Source organism: Ornithodoros turicata, unplaced genomic scaffold (genome assembly GCF_037126465.1).
Source record: "Ornithodoros turicata isolate Travis unplaced genomic scaffold, ASM3712646v1 Chromosome32, whole genome shotgun sequence".
Taxonomy (NCBI): Eukaryota; Metazoa; Arthropoda; class Arachnida; order Ixodida; family Argasidae; genus Ornithodoros; species Ornithodoros turicata.
The window spans coordinates 93,889-118,386 of NW_026999357.1; the positions used below are offsets into that span (position 1 = coordinate 93,889).

The window sequence follows — 24,498 nt, forward strand, 5'->3', positions numbered from 1 at the left end:
GGCGCGCAGGATATGCGAGGCTTCAATACGCAGGGCGAACAGGGTTGCCAGATGCCAAGCTGGTCTCCTGACAAAACTGATTCAGAAAATAGCCCAAATATAGCCAACTCACGCCAACGCATAAAAGAAAAAAAAAAGAAAGAAAAGCCAAAATATCCAAAAGTTCACAAACCGGGAGAATATACACCATAAGATTGGGGGAAGCATGCAACTTCTCCTGAATTATGGATACATAAGTTCGCTTTGAAACATGTTCAGGTAGGGTTCGGATGGCATAAAGTCTTTTCAGCAACGTCCCATGCCGCGGACTAATACGAGACGAAACGTCTCGTATTAAATGTTGTTATTCTATGTTGTGTTAACTGTTAAGTCGCTGGTAAATGTTTTCTTCCGATGTTCTAAAGTGGAACAAACAGCGTCTATAAGAACCGCAATATATGTATTGAATCAGATATGATGCACCACGTATAGCTTATAACTTCATTGCTTATGTAAATAAAGGTCACTTTCAAAGACTCCAAGCCTGAGGCACCATGATATCAAGTACAGGTCCCATATACAAGCGGCAGCTTTGCGTAAAGGTGCTCCCATGCTCGCCACATTGTGGGTTGCTAACGTGAAGCTGGGAACCTGTCCTTGAAGTTAGCAACTCGCGTTGCCGCGGACCCAGCAAATTTTAAGTTGGAGCAACCGTTTATATGCGCGCCGTAGTTACTAAACTATGTTACTAAACAGACCTGTACATGGTCAGTCTTTAATATTCCAGCAGCATTAGTTTTGGGGCGTTCAATAATCGAACATCAGCGGGCCCAAGGCACTACGTACTCTCTCCAGTTCGCACAACTTATTTAAAGTCAGCAAGTTCAGAAGAAGAATAAAGTCGCACGGGAATTGGTTCCTTTGAACTTGGAAATTCTGATTGTACAGGAACAAAAGCTGCGTTGCAGTATCACCATCTGTGTCCGTCACAGAATTACCGAATTCTGAAAAAAGGATTCCGACTTGTGTGTCTTCGTATCGGCTCATATCTATTCTGCTGCCCATTAACGCGTCCGACCTGGAAGCGCAAAGGATCATTACTTTATTCAGTCTTGACTGACGGCAGTGCATTAATGTGTGCCGGGACACAAATGCAGAAACGAGGGGTGACAGTCGTCGCGTGCTGTCATCCGAGCGCATGGCGTGAAACGCTGGTATAGCCCCAAAAATAGCCAAATAGCCAACATGAAAAACACAACTGTCACAAAAAGTAACCCAACTTGGCGGTTTATAGCCCAATCTGGAAACCCTGAGAGCGAACCACATGGCGCTTCGGGTCGGTTTCGTACAGCCGGAGCGATTCCAAAATTTAGCCAAATTTATCTTCACGAGTACTGTACACGTATACAACCGTACGAGCTTTATTCTGAATAATCACCCCCCGCCTGCAGTTCCCGCTGTTGTGTTGTTGTGTCTCCACCCTCTCTTTGGCTGCAAGTTTTTACTCATGAATAATCAAGTCGATTTTGTTGGAATTTGTCGAAACGTGCCGTAATGGCGGACGGCGAAACCTGCGCTTCGAATCTCATCCAATGTCACGCACGACTTCGGCCTGCGGGCATGGCAAAAGGACCGTGCGAAGCAAAAGGACCGTGCGGGCATGGCAAAGGACAAAGCTCTTCTGACATTTCTGGACACCATCGGACTTCGATCGTTATTGTAAAGGGGCTCGTTATTTTATTCCCCCATTCCACCAAGCACTGGGGTAGAGTATCGCCTGTTGCGATGAAACTCCCCACTCTCCAAGGCCGAAAATAAAGTTGTTGTTGTTGTTTGGACCGTGCGCTAAGCCATCTCCTTTGCTCTAGAAATAGGCCCACTCAGACATTTCCGCCGGCGGTGAATGTAGCTGCATTGACGATAATGTGGCGCATAATCCAACACGTGGAAGCTAAGTCACGTGTTTTCTTTCCGCGCGTATTTAAGGCGGTTTTTAAATTACGTCATCAGCGACTCCCAAGGAAGCGTCCTGTTGTCCAAGGAGTCTCCTAAGCAGTGTTATATGTATCGTCGTTGCAAGTAACACCGTTACAGTAATCGATACTTTTTCTATATCGGAGTGCGTATCGCGATATTTTTTTAAACCGGTATCGTAAAAGTATTTCCGTTACAAATTATGGTAACGCGATTGCTGTATCGTTACCGATACCGATACTTTCTAATGCCCCACTCCATAGTGCTGACCACATTTCTTACTCATTGTCAATAGTCCGTCTAGCCTTCGACAAGAAACCTGTGGATACGCCTATGTGCGCCGCAACTGGAATTATGGAATTGTACCAAACATATGTTCAATCTTTTCCTTTGTAACTGAAGGAAATAACCACGGCGTGTTCAACAAGAGTGTTGAGGTCAACGAACATAGGTCAGGTTTTTGACAGGGCGCTCTGGATTCCACTCCTAATCTGCAGTGTCGCACTGAGTCACGCTCACATATACTGTGGTATTGTTAAGGGAGCGCAACCCCCTCCTGGCTCAATGGCATTCCTCGTGCATTTTTCAAACCACATAACTCCGCAAGGAATTGCTCAATTTGCATAAAATAGGTCTTGAATTGGAGATAACAATGGGTTCTAGTACTTAATGGCGCCAGAAATTCATCTTTTGTGTTGGAAATTTTCTCGCAGACGTCGGAAATTGCGTTTCGCGCTTCCTTCAAATTTGTTGGCTGGTCACAAAATAAAAAGACCTAAGGTGAGAATTTTAATCCCATTAAGTACTAGAAAAATATCGCTAAAATCAATAAGTCCCGAAAGAATTTGTTTATGTCGAAGCAAAGAGTTGCTACACGGATTCTTGTGAGCAGTGGTCAGCGAATGCTGACTCGCTGGGATTTTGGCTGTGCGCGGTGGTGCCATCTATCTGCATGCCACAGAAGTCTGCACAAGTGGGAAAAACCGGATGAATTGTCACAATCTGTCTTTTCGCATGTGATAATAAATGGAGCAGCTGTCGCTCGTTATCTCGGAATCCTTCGTTCCGTGGTTGTGCTGTTCGTGCCAGTCACGGTTTTACGCATAGCAGGAAACCTTTCTGCTGAAAACGGGAGAGACGCAAAGAACAAGCCCTGAAATTCTACAAGAGAAGGCACCAGACTCTCACGAATCAAGCAATCTTTCATCGAGAGCTAACAGAAGCGACAGAACGCAAGACGTGTCTGGAGGAACGTCCGGAAACGGACCTTGTGTTGTTCAAGGACGAAGCATGTGGACAATATGCACTTGTTCAACTAATTTCAAGCTCTGAGAATCCACAGCCCATTCAACTGCACACTTGCTGTCATGAAGACAACGTCAGAGAACAGAAATGGATTGCGGAATTTGCATTAATTTGGATTGCCAAATTAGGCTGCAATGCAAAATGTGCTTGCTGAAGGCCGTTACAGCTACTGAGGGCCAACCAGATAGCATGTCAGATCGTATGGACGTGAACAGAGTATAGCTGTATCCAATATGCTATCTACTGGGACTGGGCATACTTTGAGCGGCTTTATAATGCTTAGCTCCATCCAGAGCTTGTTGACCCACGCATACCACGCAGTATGCCGATCAGGGACCCTGACCACAAGAAGAAATACAACACGCAGGAAAGGTCTTCGTAGTGCAACCATTTCGACAGATTGTGCATATTCATACTGTTGTGCATGGTATATGCACTACAATTCCCTTTCCGTCACAGCGCTCTGCATTGCTGTGCTTGCAGTTGACCCCAATGTGGCCTTCATCATGTAATCCAAGTTATCGGACCCAGTGGCCGAAGCCTCTGCTCCGCCTGCGGTGTCATGACGAACATGACCACATTCCCGTGGAGCGTGGACAGCGTCACACTGAGGAAGACTGTACCCTAGCTGACTTATCATTATCACAGGAAACTTAATTCATGTATGTTTGTGTGTCCGTGGTGCTCCTGGTGTCCAATGGGTACTGTTTATTTTGGAAGCTTATCTCTTGTATTCATCTTTAGACTGCCCCCCCGAACCCTTGTGCGAACAAACTCAGTTGAGCCACGGGTGTCTCCGATTCTCATAATCAACCTTCGTTCGTTTTTTATCTACACATATTTGAGCTCTTCTTTGTCGGTATGCCGCTTAACCGAAATATGCGCATCCTGCACAACGCTGTAGTTGGTCAGCTTATTGCCCAATCCCATTTGTGCGCGTCAGTCGCATCTGTTATAAACAACACTCAAACGTTACATTGTCTTGAACTGTCCTTGTGGATTAGGACGTGCTGATTAGGGATACGTGAGTTTCAGTGAAATAACACAGCGTTCACATGCCTGCTTAGCAAGCATGTGAACGCTGTGTTAAACGCGTGTGCTGAAACGAAAACTAGTTTTCTTTTCATAGGGTAAAATACTACAGGGAACGGTTACACTAATGTGCCACAGGTGACAGTTCGGTACAACAGGTACAATTTCGATGTTCTGCATTCTGTGTATTAAAACATCTGGCAGCGAACAGTTTGGCTGACAGTTAAAACATTGGTGTAGAACGTAGCCTAGAACTTGGTATAGAACTTCGTGTACGCCAGATCGCCCTTCTCCAGGTGAGGGAACGGAGGGACTTGTTGCAAGCACGATGGACGATGGTCAACGTCCGCGTCTCATTGGTCACAATTTGTGCACTGAGCTCACCTTAGAAATTCCAGTGCACAACTGTTAATGCATGCTACCTCGTTACAATCTGCAAGCATCTGGCTATCAAGTTATCCGGTTGTTACAAGCCCTTGATGCCCACCAATAGGCGACCAGCAACAACCTGCCCGAAGCCCCCGCACGCCGTACAATCCACCACAAGCACTGTACCGCTGGCACTGTGCTCGTGAAGATAACTGCCGCCGCTGTCATATGCAGCTTCATTCCCTTCTGTTTAGACTTTGTGTACAAATATGAGTGTCGAACTTGTGGCGTCGGTGTAAATGAGTCGACAACAGCACTGTCAACTATACTCAGACACCCATCACTGTTCAGGTGATTAGATGCCGTCAAAACTGAGAATGTAAGACCGCACTGGCCGACTACACAACTTGGCTCGTCTTTACCTATCGCACTGAACCAAAAATACAGCATTATATGTGCCAGTGTCAAAGCACCGTGATATCGCAGAACAGTCCACAATAATTTTATAGGACAGCGCCCTGATAATCTGGGGCTGACGATGGTGCAGTAATTTTGCTGTTTTGCTGACGATTCCGAATACATAGAAGCACATGTGAGCTTGCCATGAATTTACTTTTTTTAGCAACTATAGCAGTACTCCGTTACTTTAAAAAAGAAGTGTCGATACCGGTATTTCGATAATTGTCACTAAAGCAACGAGTATCGGTATATCGCGGTACCATATTTCGCTAACGGGTACAACACAGCCCCCAAGGAAGTATTCAGAGTCTGACACACTTTCAGATGGTGATGGCCGGCCTACAATCGATTTTGAAACATGATCACTGTGCAACGGGGAGTATAATGGAAGCCCGCGTAATATATTTTTCGTAATTTTTCGAAGCTGTAATGCGACCGCGCGCGTCGATGGCCAGTGACTGCACATTTACGATAGGGTTGGGGTTGTTCTGCTAATTTCAACTTGTCCCTGAGCATTAACATAGTAACCACCTTGTGGGGCACCTCTTAGAATATGCGTTTTTGCTTGAGAACCGATAGAAAATATACGAGAGTTGCCGCCCGTGGACCCCACTCACTCTGAAGGTCGTCTGCTTCCGCAGGTGCACTAGCTTGCGCAAAAGCAGACGATTCCTGTACGTTATCACGGACTTTCCCGCAGGGCGACGTTGCCGTTCTTATTGTTGCCAACACAAATCGCGTCATGCTCTGCAATCTTTATCAATTTAATTCGGTTATTTAATAACCTTGACATGCTTTGTCGGGCAAATTTGCAGTATTCCATTTTCAACAATGGGCAGTCGAATGGTACACTTCTTAAAAGGGACAGGGGTACTAGACCGTCCCTTTCACGGGACGACGTTCCCCTCAATGCGCGTAATAAACGAGCTGTAGAACCGGCTGCTGCTTATGCGTCACTCTTTTACGGGCTGTGAAATTCATAACGGATATTTGACTTACGTCTTGCTGTATATGGTGGGGCAAAACACAGACACGCTGTCTTTCTCGTACTCTCCATGCCCATATTGTTCTGCATCATCAAGATGAAATTCAGAAACCCTTTGACGGTCAATTCCACGTACAGAAGACCGGTTCTGAGCGCGCAGTGTTGCTGATGTTGTGTGTCTGCGTTCTCTTCCGTCCTGTTAAGTCCGCTATATTAGGCAGCGGCGATTGCTAAGGCTTACACACCGGTCCCCGGGGCTCTCTCGGAAGCAATTAGTCGCCGCATTCAGGACGCGGTGGTCATGTCCGAAAGGTTACAGGATATGCCAGTCATTCTCCTGCAATAACCAGAGCCACCTCTTCTGCGTAAAACGACTGGCTCACTGATATGGTGCCTGACGAAATTCGGATTCAGAGAGCGCGCCGTGAGATCCTCGTATCATGCGAGAGAATTCTCCGAGCTTTCGCAAGTGGCCGTACCGGCGACGGTAGTGGCAAATTTGGTCCTGTTAATGTCGCGCAGAGCAGAATAAATGTTCCCTCAAGCACGCCAGAATACCGTGTAAGGCATAATATAATAAAAAATAAGGTAAGAAAACCCATGAAAGTAGACGCAATCACTTTTCGAATTACTTGTACATAACACATCACTCGTGTTGCTACATGAAAGTAGTTTTCGATTCCGCAACTGTTTGTGTACGAAGCAAGGGACGCCCGTACGAAACGTACACGGCAGATCACAATTTCATGTTTTTATTGTCCTCTGGAGCTATACCGGCTGTTAAATCCACGGGCTAAATAATTGGCGGACGGATGCACGAACTTTCTTCCTCACAAGTATCTGTCCCATTCTACCTACAACCTGCGCACCGTGTGAATAAGTAGAGGAGCTCATTAGTTAAATAAATACAAATCCACTCCCCCCCCCCCCAAAAAAAAAAAAAAAAGAAACATAGCTTCTAAAGCAGGGCCTTGTCGGCATTAAAAGGGGTGCTACGCCTTTCGGGACATTCAGTGCCGCTGAAGCAGGTCACCTGTTGCAGTAATTAATTTGTTTCGGTTCACATATTTTTGTCGCAGATGGTCGCAGTGAAGCGCAAAAGGAGGCTCTTCCACTTCGTACACCAATGAATTAGTCCTTCACCGCAACGAGACGCGACAAAATAAATGCATCCGAAACGTAACCGTAACAACCGAAACGTAAAGCGAAACAAATTAATTAGGGCAACAAATGACCTGCTTCGATGGCAGATTTTTTTCTCTAAAAGTTGTGAGTGCCCCCTACTCATTCAGACGGCGCACAGCCACGTAAAAAAATGTTCGCGAAATATTTATCCCGGGGATTTATCCCGGGGTTTTGTTACAATACCCTGAACGAACATTTCGTCCTTGTCTTCTAGACCCGACGCGCGACGCGTCCTGTGAGACGTTGCAGGGTACGTATGCTCGTTTGCTTCATGTCTACCACCAAACCATGGAAACAAACAGTGTGACAAACTGTTCGAGATAATCTGCTTCAAACATACGACACGGAAGAATCCGCTGTTCTCCATGCTCGTTCTCCGTGCTTCTTGCGTACTGCATGGAGTCGCTGCTACTGGACCGCTCAAATTCTCGCTCTCGTTGGTCTCTGTTGCTAGCTAATGCAGACTGAGAAATAACTCGCGCCTTGTCTGCACAGAGGGCACCCCTTCCACTTGCGCTCCAACATGCTCTTTCACTCTTAAAAATGAACTTCAATGGACCTAAAAGTAAGGAGAAATGGGCTACCATGTTGGGGAAGAAGCCCCGCATAATTTACGCTGGCGAAATACGTCCATCTCTTGGCGTTATGACGACGGAATTATGTCGGCAAGCGGCAAACCGACATGTAAAAAAAGTCACATGACCTAAAAGCGCGTGGGTGCAAAGTGGGTTTGCGTCAAACCCTGTGGTTACGCCCATTGGCCGTGTTGCACCTAGACGCAATTGGGCCTCGTTCATGCCCACACTACTTCGTTTGTCGATCTCTTCCGCAAACTGACTACGCCAAAGACTATGTCAATAAGCCGTTCCGCAAATTATTGTGATTTTGCTACCATCTTTGTCGTAATACAAACACGGCGACATGCAGTATCTCGGCGGCCGCGCTTTACGAAAGAGCCGCACAGTGGAGACCTATCTTCCATCGTTCTACGTTGATTCAACCGTATTGGCAATTACTTCGGTATACCGCCAAGATAAACTAGAAGACACAATTACAGTGACCTCCTCCAAGGCCGTAACAGGTTGAACATGAGAGAACTGATGTTCTGAGGCTGGAACAACATAGAAAGGACAAATCCATCGTTACAGTTGTGCGTCTGAACTCAAGTTCAGAGGCTCAAGTTCTGTTGAGGCTGGGATAACCCGTGTTTCCTTTATGGCTTCACTTACTGTTCCCTGAATTCTGTTTCAGTTTTTTTGTAATAACAAATACAGATCCTGGAAGCCGCAAGAACAAATTTCCAAAATTGTGATATTCTATTTGACCGATATAAAACTGTATCCCCGCTTGTATGCGACACGCATCGAGGAGCATATCGTGCGAGTATGGAAGGCCAACAAAACCAGAGAGCGGCTCATTCATGGCGGACGGTGTGACCCTGATGTTGTTCTACTTACGACGCATGCTCTGTTTTTCATGAGCTTACAACTGCACGTTTGTGTGCCGGTTTGTGCGGTGCCACATACCGCTTCAATGTACACTGACCGCAACACTTTTCTTTCAGCAACCCACGCGGACGCTGCAACTTCGATGCATAGTGGTAAGTACGCTAGATTGCTTCTCTCGCAAAACGATGTGAGCATACGGGGAAATCACTTTTTTTTTTTTTTTCAGAGAAAGGTCGCCGACAGAGGTTAAGGTCATGGTAAGCAGAACTTCGTGCCATTGGGGTCAGGAGCTGAGCTTTGCCGTATAACACACCCTTACTGTCTCATAAGCAGGGTTGTTAACGTTACTTTTCAAAAGTAACTAAGTTACACTTACAGATACTCAGCTTCAAAAGTAATTAAGTTACAGTTAGAGTTACTGACAGGAAAAGATACTGAGATACAGTTACAAATACCTTAGAAAAGTATCCGACTACGGGTGGAGTTACTTTTTGCAATTCTGTGCGCAGACCATATCTTTCGCGTTTGGCTCATGATAGGTGTCACTCTAGAGCCACAGAGCCAACTCCTCTTGGGTAATCGTACATAACTGCAGGCAAAAAATTGAAAGGAACCTCTAAACTGGGGGTAACCGAGACAGGGACGGGTGAGACGCTCAGAAACTTGGTTCAAGATTCTCGACTCAAGATTCCCGTTCTCCTTCGTTCTGATAACTTTAAAGTGCTCTCGATATTGTGGCCACGGTACCTCTGACAGAACGGAGGCGACTTTGCTCGGGCTACTCGTAGCTACAGCCTCACAGACGACGTCCGCGCCTGAGGTGGCGTCGACGCCTTCAAACTCGGCCATTCTCTTCATTACCGCCAAGGCTCCCGTGGCGAGGAACAAAGAATCTCACTTGCGAGTGCGAGGGCGTGAGCACGTGCAGGAAGGGCGAGGAGGAGTGGAGCTCATGCCTGGTGTCGGCTTGGGAGCCTCGACGAGTTTCTGCTGCTTCTCATGCGCATGGAGGATCCCTAGTGTCGGTGCACCCTTCCCGCCACCTCCTGCTCGGCGATGGTGTTGCGTCGTTTTTACTCAAAAAAATACTGAAAAAGACAGATACAAGTTACTGAAAAAGTAATTAAGTTACAGTTAGAAGTGCGTGTTTGAAAATATATCTAATATTTCCTCACGATACATAAAAAGTATCTAAGTACGCGCACTCGGATACTTTTACTCAGTTACTTAACAACCCTGCTCACAAGTGTCACAAAAAGGCGTGCGTCTCCCATTTTCAACAAGTCAGCGGAGAGAAGGATGTCACTCGGATTTGTAATTGGCTAGGAGTGTGTTATTTGGTGGTGTTCATTTTTATGAGTGAAGGGTAAAGTGGTGCAAGGCGACACAAATTTGCGATCGAACGCGAAATTTTAATTTTCCTAACTAGACATGGACACGTTCTGAGTGGTCTAGAACTTCTGACCTGCAAAAGCAGAACAGACGAAGCGGTCTAAAATACGCACACAACAAGAAATTCAATGTAAATAAACCATGCAATGTCAATATCAATACACTGTCAATACAATACAATACAATGCCATTGTCATTGCCATTGTGTCATCTCCCCCAAACATCAGGTAACCCAAGCAGTTAAGCCCGTGGGCCCCTACACAACCCTCCCTGATGAACAACCTCACGTGATGTGCAATAAAACCATACAGTACCCGGTGCCGTCCTTTGCAAACAAGACACTGCCAGTCTGTGTCGCTGGTCGATCGCTTCTGTGTGGCACTTCTGCTTTGCGCAAGATGTATTTGAAAACAGGATCTTCTGGTCAATATGATAAAAGAAGAAATCGTTTAGGAACAAGCAAAAAGCCACCTAATAGTTGACTCAACCGTCTCTGAATTACATTAAATTTAATTTGCATTCAATTAAAATAACGCTAAATGGTCCCGTGTTGCCTGTTGCATATTATCGGATGCCTAAATTTTTCTGTTCAACACAGAATAACCCATATTCTGCATATATCTAGATAAATGTAACTCTAGTACATTCGTGTAAGTGGCCGGGACCCATCCGAGTAGAATGACGTCACGCGGACTTGCTCTGGCCTTGGCGGTATAACTTTTGCCCACTTTTCCCCCCTTATACTTCCGAAAATCTTACTCTGTACGTTCTGTTCTGTTCTTTCAGGGTCTGGCTTTTGATGCTCTTGTTAATAGGCGCAGGAATACTTTGTGAGTATTTACTAGAGGCCCAGTAAGAATCTGTCCACTTACACTCGGTTTTTGATTTCTTGAGAGGAACTTGCTGTGCGTCTCATATACTTTGTGCGACTACTAGCTATGCGGCCACTACTAGTTGTACAAGCTATGCGGCGCATTGTCGGTAGAAAAAAGGCGTACGCCTCCCGTTGTCGACCATTTTGAAGAGGTGTCCCCACTATATCCCGTGTAATCACACGGTGTCGGTGGTGTGTCTACACTGGGTGATGTGAAACCAGTGTCGGTATCGCCAAGACTGGCTAAAAAAGTGCAGTCTGGCAAATTCCTGGCGTTCGGCGTGCCACCTGAACATGCGACACTGCTACGCTTTGACCAATCGAACACTAACTCCTCTGGATCTGGCAAAACAAGTGGCCACGCATTTCCGACCACCCGTAGTGCCCATATATCAGTGTATTTACCATACAGGGTGTTTCATTTAAATCCCTGGTCTGAATAATCCGCGAACGGGTGCGACAGTTCAACTCTGTACCGCCTACAGGCTGCGTACTGTCGGAATGAGTGCCATGAGTGCTGGTTAATTAATGCAAAATTTAAACTCGTGAAAAAACAGGGCTCCATTTGGCACTGAAATTGGTATTACACGTTTACGTATTTTCATTTTCTTCGTTTGCTTTTCACGAAACTCATTATTATTAAACGAGCGCCTCTCGCTCATTCACACTTGACTCAGCTTGCAGGCAGTCTGGAAGAGGTACTTGTAAAGAAAGGTTCTTCGATTGTTGCACCCGTTCGCGAATTAAAGGGACGGTAAATGACTTTTCGAGGGCAATTGCTGACAGACACACGAAAGGAGGTTCCAAGGCCAGCCCACAGAGTGATAGTAGAAAAAGAAGCAGTTCCTAAAATAGGGAAAGCACTATCCCAGCGAAAGTCACACTCGATAAGCCATGCCCCTGGTCTTCCTTTCTCCGATGCTGCGGTGGGTTGGGTTTCGAACCTCCTTTCGTCGGACCGACAAAGATTGCGCTGAAAAATTCACTTTGCGCTGTCCTGTGGGAGCTCCGTAGAGCATGATGTTCGGGTATATTTTTTCCGGATGGCTAGCTCCTGAATATCACTGTCAATTATCACTAATCTGTGTATTAATCTGTAAATGAGACACACTCTTCACATTGGTGGGGTAAAAAGTGGCAAATTTCAGACTTGAGCTCGCAAAAATTTACATAATTAAATTTACGTTATACGACACTCACATCAGGAGGTGGCAAAAACCCAGTAAAAACAAATATTGTTGGCTGCATGACTCTGTGTTGCAGTTTTTTTTTTAAATTATAATTCAATGATACGTTTTCTGCGACACCCTCTATATTGACGGGCACAGATATAGCAACCTAAATTCGCAAAGTTCACACCTGTTTATATTCTTCCTGCATATTGCTGATGTGATGTGATGTTCAAGCAAGACGACCTGATGTTCAAGCAAGGAGGCCACTGGCTTTAAGTTCCCATAAGCCCTTGCGTGCCACAGGTGGCGCTTGCGATCCCAATGAAGGCTTCTGAGGGATCTCAGGCGGTTGCTATTTTGTGGTCTATTTTTGAAGCATGATGTGGGCAAGCTAACGCTTGTCCCATCCTACAGTTGGCGATACAAGACGACCTTGTTGACAGGACAACACGACAGGTTGCTCTGAGTCTGCAACTTGAACATCATTATGGCTACCCGATACCAGCTACACCATTTCTACGCAGTTGGTTGTGCTGTGGACATACAATACAACCGCAACCTTTATAATCAACATGCTAGCTTGACACTGCTGGCAGCGAATCATGAACACACTGGTGTAACATAAGCAAAAATAAGGCAGACCGCTGTTCCATCTTGTACATTTCCACATCTTGTATAATTCAACGTGCTGAACATGCTAGCATGCAAAAGCTGACATTGAACCAAAATATGAGCCAGTATAGGATCATGAACACACCGGTGTGATCCATGCAAAAAGAAGGTAGGCGAACAAGTTGCAAACCACCTGCCACAAGAGCACAAGCTCACACACACAGGCTCTTACGCATTTGTCAAAGTTATATCTTTTATACTAACATGCTGGACATGTTCGTGTCTTCCCAATTCGCCTATTCCCATTTCTGCTAATGCGTTTTAGCGGATTATCTCGCAATCCCATAAGAGGTTCACCAACTTCCAACTAAAGGGGGTCCCATTTGGCCCATTTGGCATTATGCTGAGTCACTTGCACATCGCCCACTGATCAGTGTCACGTGATGAAAGGTGGTGGTCCACTGGAGTGATGCCAAAAGCCACTTTCGCATCTTCACATAACTTTACAACCTCACTGGCTCTATCCAAGCATAGTATTGCGTGTAATACATTTTTTGCACTTCCTGAAAAGTAAATGCAAGAAATTTTGTCGGAAAGTCAAACTTGATTACGCATCCGCAACTTGCCGCCCTTTGCTGGTGTTATTCAAGTGTTCTGTCAAAAGTCACTTTACCTGTTTCAGGTAAACCTCTTGCAGGTTTGCCTGTTATACTTTGTTTCTGCGTGCTTAATTCATGCGGTCTGCTACAGGTCACGTGCACAGGGACCACGCCACGACCATTTGGTTGGTCACGGTGTATCGTTGGCCATGCCCATCGTATTCCCTCCTCTCAAGTTTTCTTTATTTTTCTGAAGTTACCAAAAACCCAAAAACCTGAGAGAACTGATGTTCTGAGGCTGGAACAACATAGAAGGGAGAAATACATACAAAGCCTCAAATTGCCTAAGAAATTAACGATGAAAGATGAAAGTCACTGAAAAGGTTAGCCACCTGTAGGACTTGAACCTACAGGGCTAACCTTTTCAGTGACTTTCATATTTCACCCAAAAACCTGTCTCTTTTCCTTTTCATTCCAAGTCCAATTCCTTGAGTCCTCACGAGACCCAGTGTCCCTGCTAGTGATTCTCCAAAGTGGTAGCAGGAGCCTTTCCGTGTCCAGTCTGTATGGAAACTTACGTTGAATCTATTATATCTATTATATTCTCGATAATTATTTATTTGGTTTTATTAGTGGTATTGCAGACGCTTTCGTTTGCAAATGTAAAGGGACCTTGTTTCGTACAACGTAAGGTCGTCGTCGGACGACCCCATTCATTTCTTGCACACGTCACTGTAGGAGCGGGGCATGTAAATAGCGGCCACTTGTCGATAGTACCGTTTCGCCTTATCAAAGTGCACCCGCAGCCCTCGTTTTGCCTAACGCACTCATCCCTCCCGCATCCTTAGTCCGATAATACGGATTAGGCGAAATGGAAATAGGCGAAATGGCATGTAACCGACATGTTACCACTCAACCCCTGACACCGAATTCAAATGTGAGCTAGTATGGGCTCATCACTGACGTGACATGAGCGGTTCCTGTCTTACGTTGAGAAACGTTCAAGAAACGTAACGCCTTTGTGAGGCCCTTGAGGAATGCACATAAATAAATACATCAATGATGATAAGGCCTTATTCTACGCAGAGGCATGATCTTTGATGCGTACTTATGGGATGGCATTGAAAGGGGCTTTTTCAACGTAGATCAGCCTCTCCTTGATTTTCACATTTGCTGCAGGTGCAATGACATGGAAGGAATGCCTTCGCTTATCACTTTGACAACCTCCTGCCACTTGTTCGAATGGATACTGAGAGTAGCTGCCTTCAGAAGGGTATCCTAGTCGCGATGCTTACGACCAAGTGCCCAAGCCCTGAAATTTTGCATGGTGTACCATTGCACATACATGTTTGCATGCAAACAAAAAACTGTGCAACAAAGGTACACCTTTACAGCCTGTGTACGTGACGGTAGGGCGAATTGTGCGGACAACACATCGCCTATTCCCTTAGACAAAGATATCCCCATTGTATAAACAATAGTGTAAGTTGAGAATCTCATGCCGGTTATCGTTCGATCCAGCCGCTGTATCAAAGAAACGAAGCGCAGCAGACACTGTTCCCGGCGTGCGCAAAAATCGGGGAAGAGCGCATGTTTTGTGATGCAGCGTCATCCGGCGTCGTCACTGTCTACAGCCATAGAGTATATGTGCTCGTAAGCCTCTTGGGGCGAGCGGTGGCTACAGACACACCTGCAACGTTTGTACAATTTAGAATTCAGAAGCGGTGTCACGATCAGGATCAGGAAACGCATAAAAGTGCGCATTTGTCGATGGGTTAATCGCTGGCCATCGTTGTTGCTGCAAAGGGCCAGCTGCGTTAAGGTCATCGACGTCTCCTAATTCAGTCGGTCTCGCCTGATGAACTCATCTTCACCGCTCAGTGAGATCGACCTGTCACTACCGCCAAATTCGCTGTCAGACATTGCCACGTGGCGCATGGCAACTTCCAATCGCAAACAACTCTTTCGTTATTCGGTCGCCCCAACCTTCCACCGTGGTCACCGTATAACGATGTCACTCCCGTCGTTGCATGAGAGGGAGTTAATCGAGCTGCAGCTTCCAGCGTCTGCTATTACGGCATATTTCTGTACATTTTTCGAAAATCACGTCGGTGTTTTGGATGCAACTTTCGCGACTATGTTCCTGTAGCACCCGTGATATAGCTTCCGCTAAGTTTCGGAATCAGTCGATCTGTGCGAGACCATCCCTTAACTGGAACATCCTTTATAGCACGCTTGTAGCCAATCATCCGGGGCCGGGGGGTTGTAGGCATTTTCGTGGCTTCTTTGTAGAGGGAAACCCTGTTGCACGGTCCCAGCAAGCTCAACGCAGCCTATAGTGTGGAATGCGTTGTAGAGATTCAACGAATTATTTTTTTCACTCTTTCAGACATTTTAATCTTCACTCGGGATGGAGGTATCCCCGTTTATCGTAAGTATTTATTATTAGAGAGTTTTAGCAGACCGTTGATAACGTGGCTAGCGTCTCACTTTATCAATCGGAACCAGTCAGTGGATAAGATTCTGAGTCACGCACGAGTGCGATTGGTTCCGATAGAGACGATAACTTTATCAACGGTATACTAAAACTCACTATTTACTACAGGGACCCGATAACGCTCGGAATGCTCGCAGAAGAACACGTAGTGAATCACGGGCCGAAGTGATGTGCAGTTAACGCGCGTTATGGGATAACATGTTGAAGATGGGGCCCCAGGGCGTTCGTTTCTTTCTTCCTTCCTTAAAGCTGTGAAGGGTACACGGAGGGAGTGTTCGGCGGCATCAGAGGGATCGAGATCCTTTCGAAGAGAGCGTACAACTACAACATTGCTAATTAGCCTTCACTTTCAAAATCTGGGAGAAAAGCGCAGATTGCCCCCTGTTTCGTTTGCGCCCCTATTCAAACATTTTTTTTAGGTATTTCGTCGTAGAGTCTGTAGAGTGACATATTCTATCCGTAAGGATGTCCTCCTGAGAGCAAGAAATACGTGAAAACGAGCACACTGTAGCTTTGCCTCTGAATGTCTTACTACAGGTTACTAATGACCTTCTCATCGACTTCTCTGAGCTGCCAAAGATTCGCAGTCGAGTGCAACTGCCAAAACCGGGGCTGCTGGTAACATTCCGAACTTGTTGCTTGCACTGTTTGCAAGTAATTCGTAGCGATCTATATTTATTGCTCCGCTTTTGGGATGACTTTATTTCGGCACTTTTGCATTAATTCATTATGCCTTAATTAATTGATTAATACTTAAGGGGTGCACATCATACACCTGTTTTCAACCAGCCCTCACGATGTCATTCTGTATGACTGGCCAGTGTTCCCGTATTGTCAATCTACATCGACGAATTCTTCACGAGACTGGTTGCGAATGATGTCAATCAATGAAAAACGGACGCTTTGTGGGCGGGACTTCTCTTAGTATAGATGCTTGATGATGAGGTGATGATGATATAGGTGCTCTGCTCGCGGAACGACAGTATAACTGCTTTGGGGAGTTTGTTGGACGTGTGCGCAGTATTTGGCGTTGAGCGCGTTTGCTATGAAACCGGATGTTGTTTTGTCACCAAACCAGAAGCGGTGAAAACTGCATGTTTACAATTCAGAGAGCAACACTGCATCTTCAGTTGAATAGCATGCCACCGAGTCTCGTATTAGGCCCTTACTCTAACACATTGCTCACAATCATTTTACAAGACCTTGTCGTTCATCCACCAGCCTGAGCTCATCTAGCCCCAGTGAGTTTTGAATAGTAGAACTTAAATAGCGTGTGGTCGAATGAGTGAACTGCTATCCCCGCCTCCTACATGTGTAGTATCTACACGTGTAGTATGTCACACATATTGAAGTAGTGTATGGCAATTTCATATTACTGCGTATTACAACCTGAAGTCTTCGAGGTAAGAATAGGGTAAATATTAAACATGTGCTATAAATTCCGGAAGACCTTCTTGTCTGCTAAATTCGGGAGCAGGTTCATTTACTCGAACTAGCTATGTACCGATTTAGTACAAACAGTGATGCAACTGCATTTCCTGCAAAACAACTTAGTGTGCACCCTACAAACGTCTCAGCGAGGTCAATTTCACCCAAAAGTGGCATCCCTCAATTCGGGTTGCCAATTCACGGAAGAATCCGTTCAGGCGTTAAACATTTGGATCAATGCAAACCGCAAAGTTATACTGCTGATGTAATGCCTTGTTAGTCGACAGCAGGCAAACGCACGAACCGTATGTGAAACAAGGGAAAGGGTGTAGGGTTCTCCATGAACCTTCCTGTTTCCTGGCTGTTGCTCTTCTTCGATGTTTTTGTGCATCTTTTTTACGTGTGATAATTCCTAAAATGTATTCGTTCTTTCTTTAGCGCCTGGCCCGTACACCAACGGCAAGTACACTTGATGTCAATCTCGTTGTATTCAAAGGCGTCAGATGTGGTCTGCTTTATAGCATTTATATGATAAGGCTACATGCCGCGTTTGGAGTCAGTGCCGTGTTAGTGACTTATACGATCGCGTGTTGACGTAAACTCCCGATAGCACCTTGGGGCACTATCGCGAAGACATCGCGAAAAGTCTTCTGAAATGGGTTTCTTTAGTGCGCTTCATTGCGAGCTTAGCAAGTAAGTGCACTGGCCATCGTTGCAACAAGCCTTAAACAATGTTCATCTCTACCTTTCGCGACTTGGAATGGACCTTTCGCCCGAAAAGTGCGTCGAGTTCCCTTTCACTCATGCTATCCATAATTTCACTCTTTGGGTGGGTGCAAAAAAAGTTCGAGCATGTGCGTTCCCATCACTTCCTTGGTGTAGCACTGGACTCGAACCTGCGCTGGGCACGCCACATTAAGCACCTTGAAACGAAAGTGCAGCGATGGCTTTGTGGAATACAAGATCTTTCTGGCTTGGGCTGAAACTGTGATCAACGCTCGCTTCTAGCCGTTCACGCGGCTTTGGTGAGGGCGACTGTGCTTTACAGCCTCCCACTCTTGCACAGAGTGTCTACAACATCATTAAATATCCTTCGGACCCTATTCGCCCGAAGCCTTGGTCGCTGCCTTTGAGTTCCAAGAATGGCTGAAACAAGCAAGACCTACCTGAAGCTGGTGAACTCCCTGTGGAGGTCCTCCATGAGCGGGAAACGGCTCGACACTTCCTAGGTTTGCGTGCGCACATACCCCGTCACCCACTCTTCAGGAAAATTCGATACCGTCCCGAAAGTGATTTCCATCGCGTTGCGCAGAGGACACGCTAGGCTCTCAGTGATTTCATATCTAAGGACGTCACATTGTCGACCGCACACTGATCCGTGCCTGTGCCACCCACCTTACCACGTCTTCCGGACCTCCGGGACCGCAGAGATAAGGTTCCCCCTCAAGTCCTTTGTGCGCAGCTATATACTCTCGTATAGACGCGAAGCTTTCTACCTCTGCCGCCGCATACACAGATGGCGCATCTAAAATGGCAAGTCCGCGTCGGCGTTCGTCGCCCCATCCGAAGCCGTAGTTGACGGTTGTCGCCTTTCGCATGAACCCTCATCCACAGCTGTGGAACTTTTTGCCGCACTCTTCTTTCTGCAGCACATCGTTCAATTTACCGCACGGAATTGGGTGGTATTCACTGACTCAACATCTGCCCTGCAAGCAATTGAAAATTCTGGCATCTGAGGTTTCTCCGCACTGTTGGTTATGGCTGTGTTGGCTTACAAACTCGTCTACAAGGCAGGGCATAGGCTCGTTCTCCATGGGTTCCAGTCCATTGCAGTGTCGAAGGCAATGAACAGGCTGACAGCAACAGCGCCGAAGCAGCTCTCTCGTCTCGGACACAGACGCGGACTGCTGAGAGGAGATCGCCGATCCGTGCTTCGTCGCCTCGTGACTCCTCTGGCTACTCCCCAGCGGACTGCTGACATCTCCCCCCCCCCCCCGCCATGCTGAGCAGAGTTGATCCAGCGCTAGCTTTCCGCATGCCTGCACATATCTCTCGTCAAGATGACAGATTAGTTCATCGAACGAGAGTGGCTTTCATCTTTTATCGTCGAATGTACCTCGATGTGGCCTTCACAGCACCGCTTGAGACAAGTTGCCTCTTCCCACGGCAAGCAATGCGCTGCTGTTGAAGATCTAGAGCACATTTTTTCTCCATTCCCCACTCTACCAACCTTCCCGAACCTTCCATAACGAGCTCGACTCCTGCCCCCCCCTCTCTCACGAAATTGCTTGGTCCTGGCCACATCCAGCGCTCTAACGCTCTGCCCTCGAGGCTCTTCGCTAAGAAACATTGTCATGCCTGAGATATCGGACGGTTATCACACCGGGACTGGCACGACGTCCGCGGGAGGGCGAAATCGGTCCTCAGGGTAACCCCCCCCCCCCCCACACACACACACACATTGGTTAAAATGGGACTCTCACATATTGTTACGATAAATGTTTGGTTGTTCCTAGGAGGTCATCAAGGACCGATGTAGGAGGGTGTGATGACACAGCATAGACATAGTCTAGCATCGTTTTATTTTACCTCATTTCTTTTCATCAGAAACCGCAACGTGGTGCGCTGCTACCAATACGGCAACGCTTTTCGCGCGAGATATGTAGCCGGAAGAATAGTAACAGTCGTCGTAATGTGGCTCGATTCGATCGTTAAAAGGTTTCCAGTGCAGTAGTAGAGAACATAACGCTTCTAGCAGCTTCAAAAGTTCTTGCGAACGTCTGTCTTATGTCCATCCCCAGACGAGGAACAGGGAACGGTTAGAGAACCATATGTGATTGTCATGTGGCATCATACGTATTGCCCACACAACAGCCTCTCGAGTCGCTCAAGGAATAGAAGAGACACGCGATTGTACCCAGTAATGGTCGTGCATGGCGAGGAATTAGCTGCCTAATGCGGTCTGGGTGGCCGGGCTTACGGTGACGTGTTGTTGAATATGGGTTTAGGAGCCAAGACAAGAGCTGCTTGCGGGCCCGACTCCAAGGATAGAGCAAAGTTGTTAGTGTAGTGTATTGTCAATTGCTAGTTGCCCGCAACTTTCGACCGAAGATTAAGTTTATAATTTTGAAAAGTTGCAGCAAACTGCTCGATATACTTGCCAGTGAACATTTGAGGGCGATGCGATCGGTTTGTTTGTCATCAACGCAACTTAAAAACAATCACAATCTCGACCAGATAAAATCACCGGCGATCTTTGCAAAGGCAGCTAAGCGGCCATCATGTGCAGGGGCGGATCTAGGATTTTCCCGTGGGTGGGTCCGCTATGGACAAGTGCCACGTGCGTACTGGGATTTGCCCATTGAACCGCATCTTCAAGTCTGGGATTTGGAGGGTGTAGACCCCTAGACACCCCTAGATCCGCGCCTGGTCATATGATCGGGAGACATAAGCCAAATGGATCCTTCAGGTGGACTGAAATCGATTGATTGTTCTTCCGCAGAAACGAGTACAACCACAGAAAGTGACTACGTGACCCCGTCGCATGGTAAGTGCTTCAGGCATTGTTCCTGGACGTACCGACCTGCAGAGGGGATGGGGGTACGCAGTGGCATCGGAACTATTTTTCGACTAACTGAGCGAGAAAAGAAAAGTTGCAGCAAACTGCTAGATATACTTCTCATTGGACATTTGAGGGCGATGTGATCGGTTTGTTTGTCATCAAAGCAATACTTAAACGCAACTTAAAGACAATCGCAATCACGACCAGATAAAATCTTTTTCGACTAAGGGAGCGGGGGAAAAAAGTCGCAGCAAACTGCTAGATATACTTGGCAGTGGACATTTGAGGGCGATATGATCGGTTTGTTTGTCATCAAAGCAATACTTAAACGCAACCTATAGACAATCACAATCACGACCAGATAAAATTACCGTCGATCCTTGCAAAGGCAGCTAAGCTGCCACAATGTGCAGGGGCGGATCTAGGATTTTCCCGTGGGTGGGTCCGCTATGGACAAGTGCCACGTGCGTACTGGGATTTGCCCATTGAACCGCATCTTCAAGTCTGGGATTTGGAGGGTGTAGACCCCTAGACACCCCTAGATCCGCGCCTGGTCATATGATCGGGAGACATAAGCCAAATGGATCCTTCAGGTGGACTGAAATCGATTGATTGTTCTTCCGCAGGACCGACCACCACCTCGGAACACGGGGACATAAGTACGTCGCACGGTAAGTGCTTCAGGCATACCTGGACGTACCGACCTGCAGAGGGGATGGGGGTACGCAGTGGCATCGGAACTATTTGTCGACTAAGAGAGCGGGGAAAAAATTCTACCATAATTCTACGGTACCATAAGCATCATCATCATCGTCATTTGTTTTCCTTGAGCTCTCATGCATGCAATACAGGGGCGGTACACAAATTAAAAAGGTGCTCTAGGCAAATTACAACATGTGCATAATTGTACAGCACACCTGTATGAATATGTCACCCTGTATGAATATGTCAGTGAGCAGATAATGTTACTGTAATTATCAACACAATTTACATAGCTTTTGTACATATTTCACAAACAAGGAAATAGATCAACGAACGCCATTTCCCGCGAGAACGCGGGCTTTTTCTGTGGGTTTTTTTCAGTCAAGGATATTTCTGTCCGGTAAACTTGTCGCCGATGCGGCAGCCCAACAATGGAAGACTCAACAGGAGCAGCATGAAATGTATGTCTACGCCGGAGCCGCGGCGCAGGACGACCGTAGGACGCGAAATCAAACGAAAATCTGTAACTATATTCCCCGGGGCGGGAAGCGAACATCGTCTGATCCGCAATCCTTTTGCCTCTTGCAATTAAACCTAGCTTTCCTGACGCGGTCTGGAGCTCAGCAAGAGCCTATCGTGGTAAGCTAGCACTGCAACGAGGACTGACAGGGGAGAAAAAAACAAATACTGTGCTAGACTTCCAACAACATGATGTTTTATTGACACCGAAACATGTTCCTTTTATGAATGCCTCCGTTGTAATCATCCACGTGTCACATTCCAGTCTACACATCAAATCCCTTTGTCCCACTTCTCCAGGAACATTGCCTGGCTGACGCATAGTGACCCCGTGAAGTTAGTCGTTGTTGGAAGTCTAGAGCAGTGTTTGTCTTCTCCCCTTTCAGTCCTCGTTGCAGTGCTAGTTTACTATGATGGATCTATACCAAATAGCAAAAAATAGCAAATTCTAAAAACACTCTACGCCGAAGAAACTTAAAATGAAACTCGTCACTCAGGCTTCTCCACAAGATGCACAAAAGATACACCCAACAAGTTGTACAAATCCTTCAACTCAAAATTGCTAGGCAGGCAACCTAACTGAACCATTTTTACGTCAGTCTCGTCAACTTCACTTAGCTGCAGGTGTGGGGAAGTGCGAATCTTCTTCGAAGAGGCCTGATACGTCTTCTTGTCGGCTGGGTATCTTCTGGAATTTTTCTCGACGTCACAGCGTGGCACACAACACTTGCACACGTCCCAAAAATAATCTAACTGCACTGTACTGCAACCTGCACTTGACACTTCAGGCCGATCGTGGTGCCAACACCGCTGCTATTGCCACCTCCACTATTCCCAAACTTCCCCGGCGGACAGACCGCTGCTATCCCCCTCGCGTTTACATTCTGCCGTCTTCTAGACCAACCACGGGGCGAGTCTCTCAAGTTCATCCAGCAATCCATTATAAAACCTCGTTAAACGGGGCTCTCACAAGCCACTCCACTAAACATCCCTCTTTTCTTCGGCAGGAAAAAGCCACGACTCCACTGTCGTAAAACCAAACTATGGCCGTTTTACGTAAAACAACAATAATAATAATTTATTTGTAGTAGAGTAGCGCGAAAAACACACGGACACAGAAGGGAGTGGCGCTTTCTTTCAACACTTGGAAAAATGTACATGGACACATAAGGCCACACAGAACCCACAAAAACCTGCCGTCACACTTCGTTCCGCCGGAGAAATGAGGCTTGCCTATCATGAAATGATATCTCCTTTCCGGATAGGTTGGTCGACGGCGTCGCCACACATTCATCACCCAACTTATCAATTGCGTTTGCCTCCACTGTCTCCCGTGTCAATCGACAAGAAGACCTTGACACGCAGATCGTGTCTGAAACCCTCCCCAAGCAGAACAATGCACTAAAAGTCGGGTGCAATAGGGGTGGACGGTATGTGTCTTATCAATGTTCTTTAGTTTCATGAGTATGTTCAAGGTCTTCCACCTACCCGTCCACCCATATTGCACCCGACTTTCAGTACATTGTGCTGCTTGGGTCGGTGCACACCCACCTGACCTGCAGTGGAGTGCCAACAATCCTTCTCTTTTGTTGTACACATTATATAAATGCTCTTTTACTCTTTCATTGACGTAATACTTCCCGCACGACAGCGGGATCTTATAGACTACATTTGTTGTACACTGTAATGGCGGGTTCCTATGCTTAATAGTACACGTACCAACAACAGCATCATCGACAGGCTTCATCCCGGACAATTTTCTCAACTTATCTGGAGTTGAAAAAATCACATCCACATCCCATCGCACGGAGAGCACGGACCTGACATACATTTTTCAAGCGGCGCAAGAATACGAGACATAATGACACATGTAACCGCCGCCCCACCGAACATCAAGCACTTCATACTCCACGTAGGGACGAACGACAAGGGGACATCAAATAGTCCACAGCATAACACCTCATCCAGGAATTCGAAGCACTAGTGTCCTCCATCACAAATAACAGACCAGGCGCTGAGATAGTACTGTGGCGGCCCGTGGACGACGATGAAGACGTGCTTCCGCCATGACCATCTGCCCGCCGGGACATTCCATCATCGCCGGTCAGGACTCGTGTGGAGGAAAACCATCGTCCTCAACATTTGGTGACAGGAATAAAGAACACCACTTTCGGCGTAATTCGGCCCCTCCCCATCCCAAATTTTCCCACGACCAGCGAATCACTCCGGAAGCCATCACTGAAGGCACGGTGCATAGTTCCTTCGAGGACTCGCTAGGCGGTGACGCTCTTCGCTCAGCATTCAAGACCTGGCATATCACGAGGCCGCTCCCGCACCACATCACTCTCACCACGCCATAGTCACTCTCACTGCGTCACGCCGCCTCACGCTTCGCGACGATCCTC

At 46.7% G+C, this 24,498-nt stretch overlaps 1 protein-coding gene across 2 annotated transcripts in view; it reads left to right on the forward strand.

The window, feature by feature from the left end:
- LOC135373792 (uncharacterized) overlaps window positions 1–24,498 on the forward strand; it is a 124,701-nt gene that overhangs the window by 32,195 nt on the left and 68,008 nt on the right. For both annotated transcript variants that reach the window (XM_064606859.1, XM_064606860.1), the window contains exons 5-12: window positions 7,503–7,538; window positions 8,853–8,888; window positions 8,963–8,993; window positions 10,915–10,958; window positions 15,775–15,816; window positions 17,749–17,769; window positions 20,813–20,857; window positions 21,499–21,543. In XM_064606859.1, the coding sequence (XP_064462929.1) occupies window positions 7,503–7,538; window positions 8,853–8,888; window positions 8,963–8,993; window positions 10,915–10,958; window positions 15,775–15,816; window positions 17,749–17,769; window positions 20,813–20,857; window positions 21,499–21,543 (300 nt within the window). The remainder of the gene's footprint in view (window positions 1–7,502; window positions 7,539–8,852; window positions 8,889–8,962; window positions 8,994–10,914; window positions 10,959–15,774; window positions 15,817–17,748; window positions 17,770–20,812; window positions 20,858–21,498; window positions 21,544–24,498) is intronic.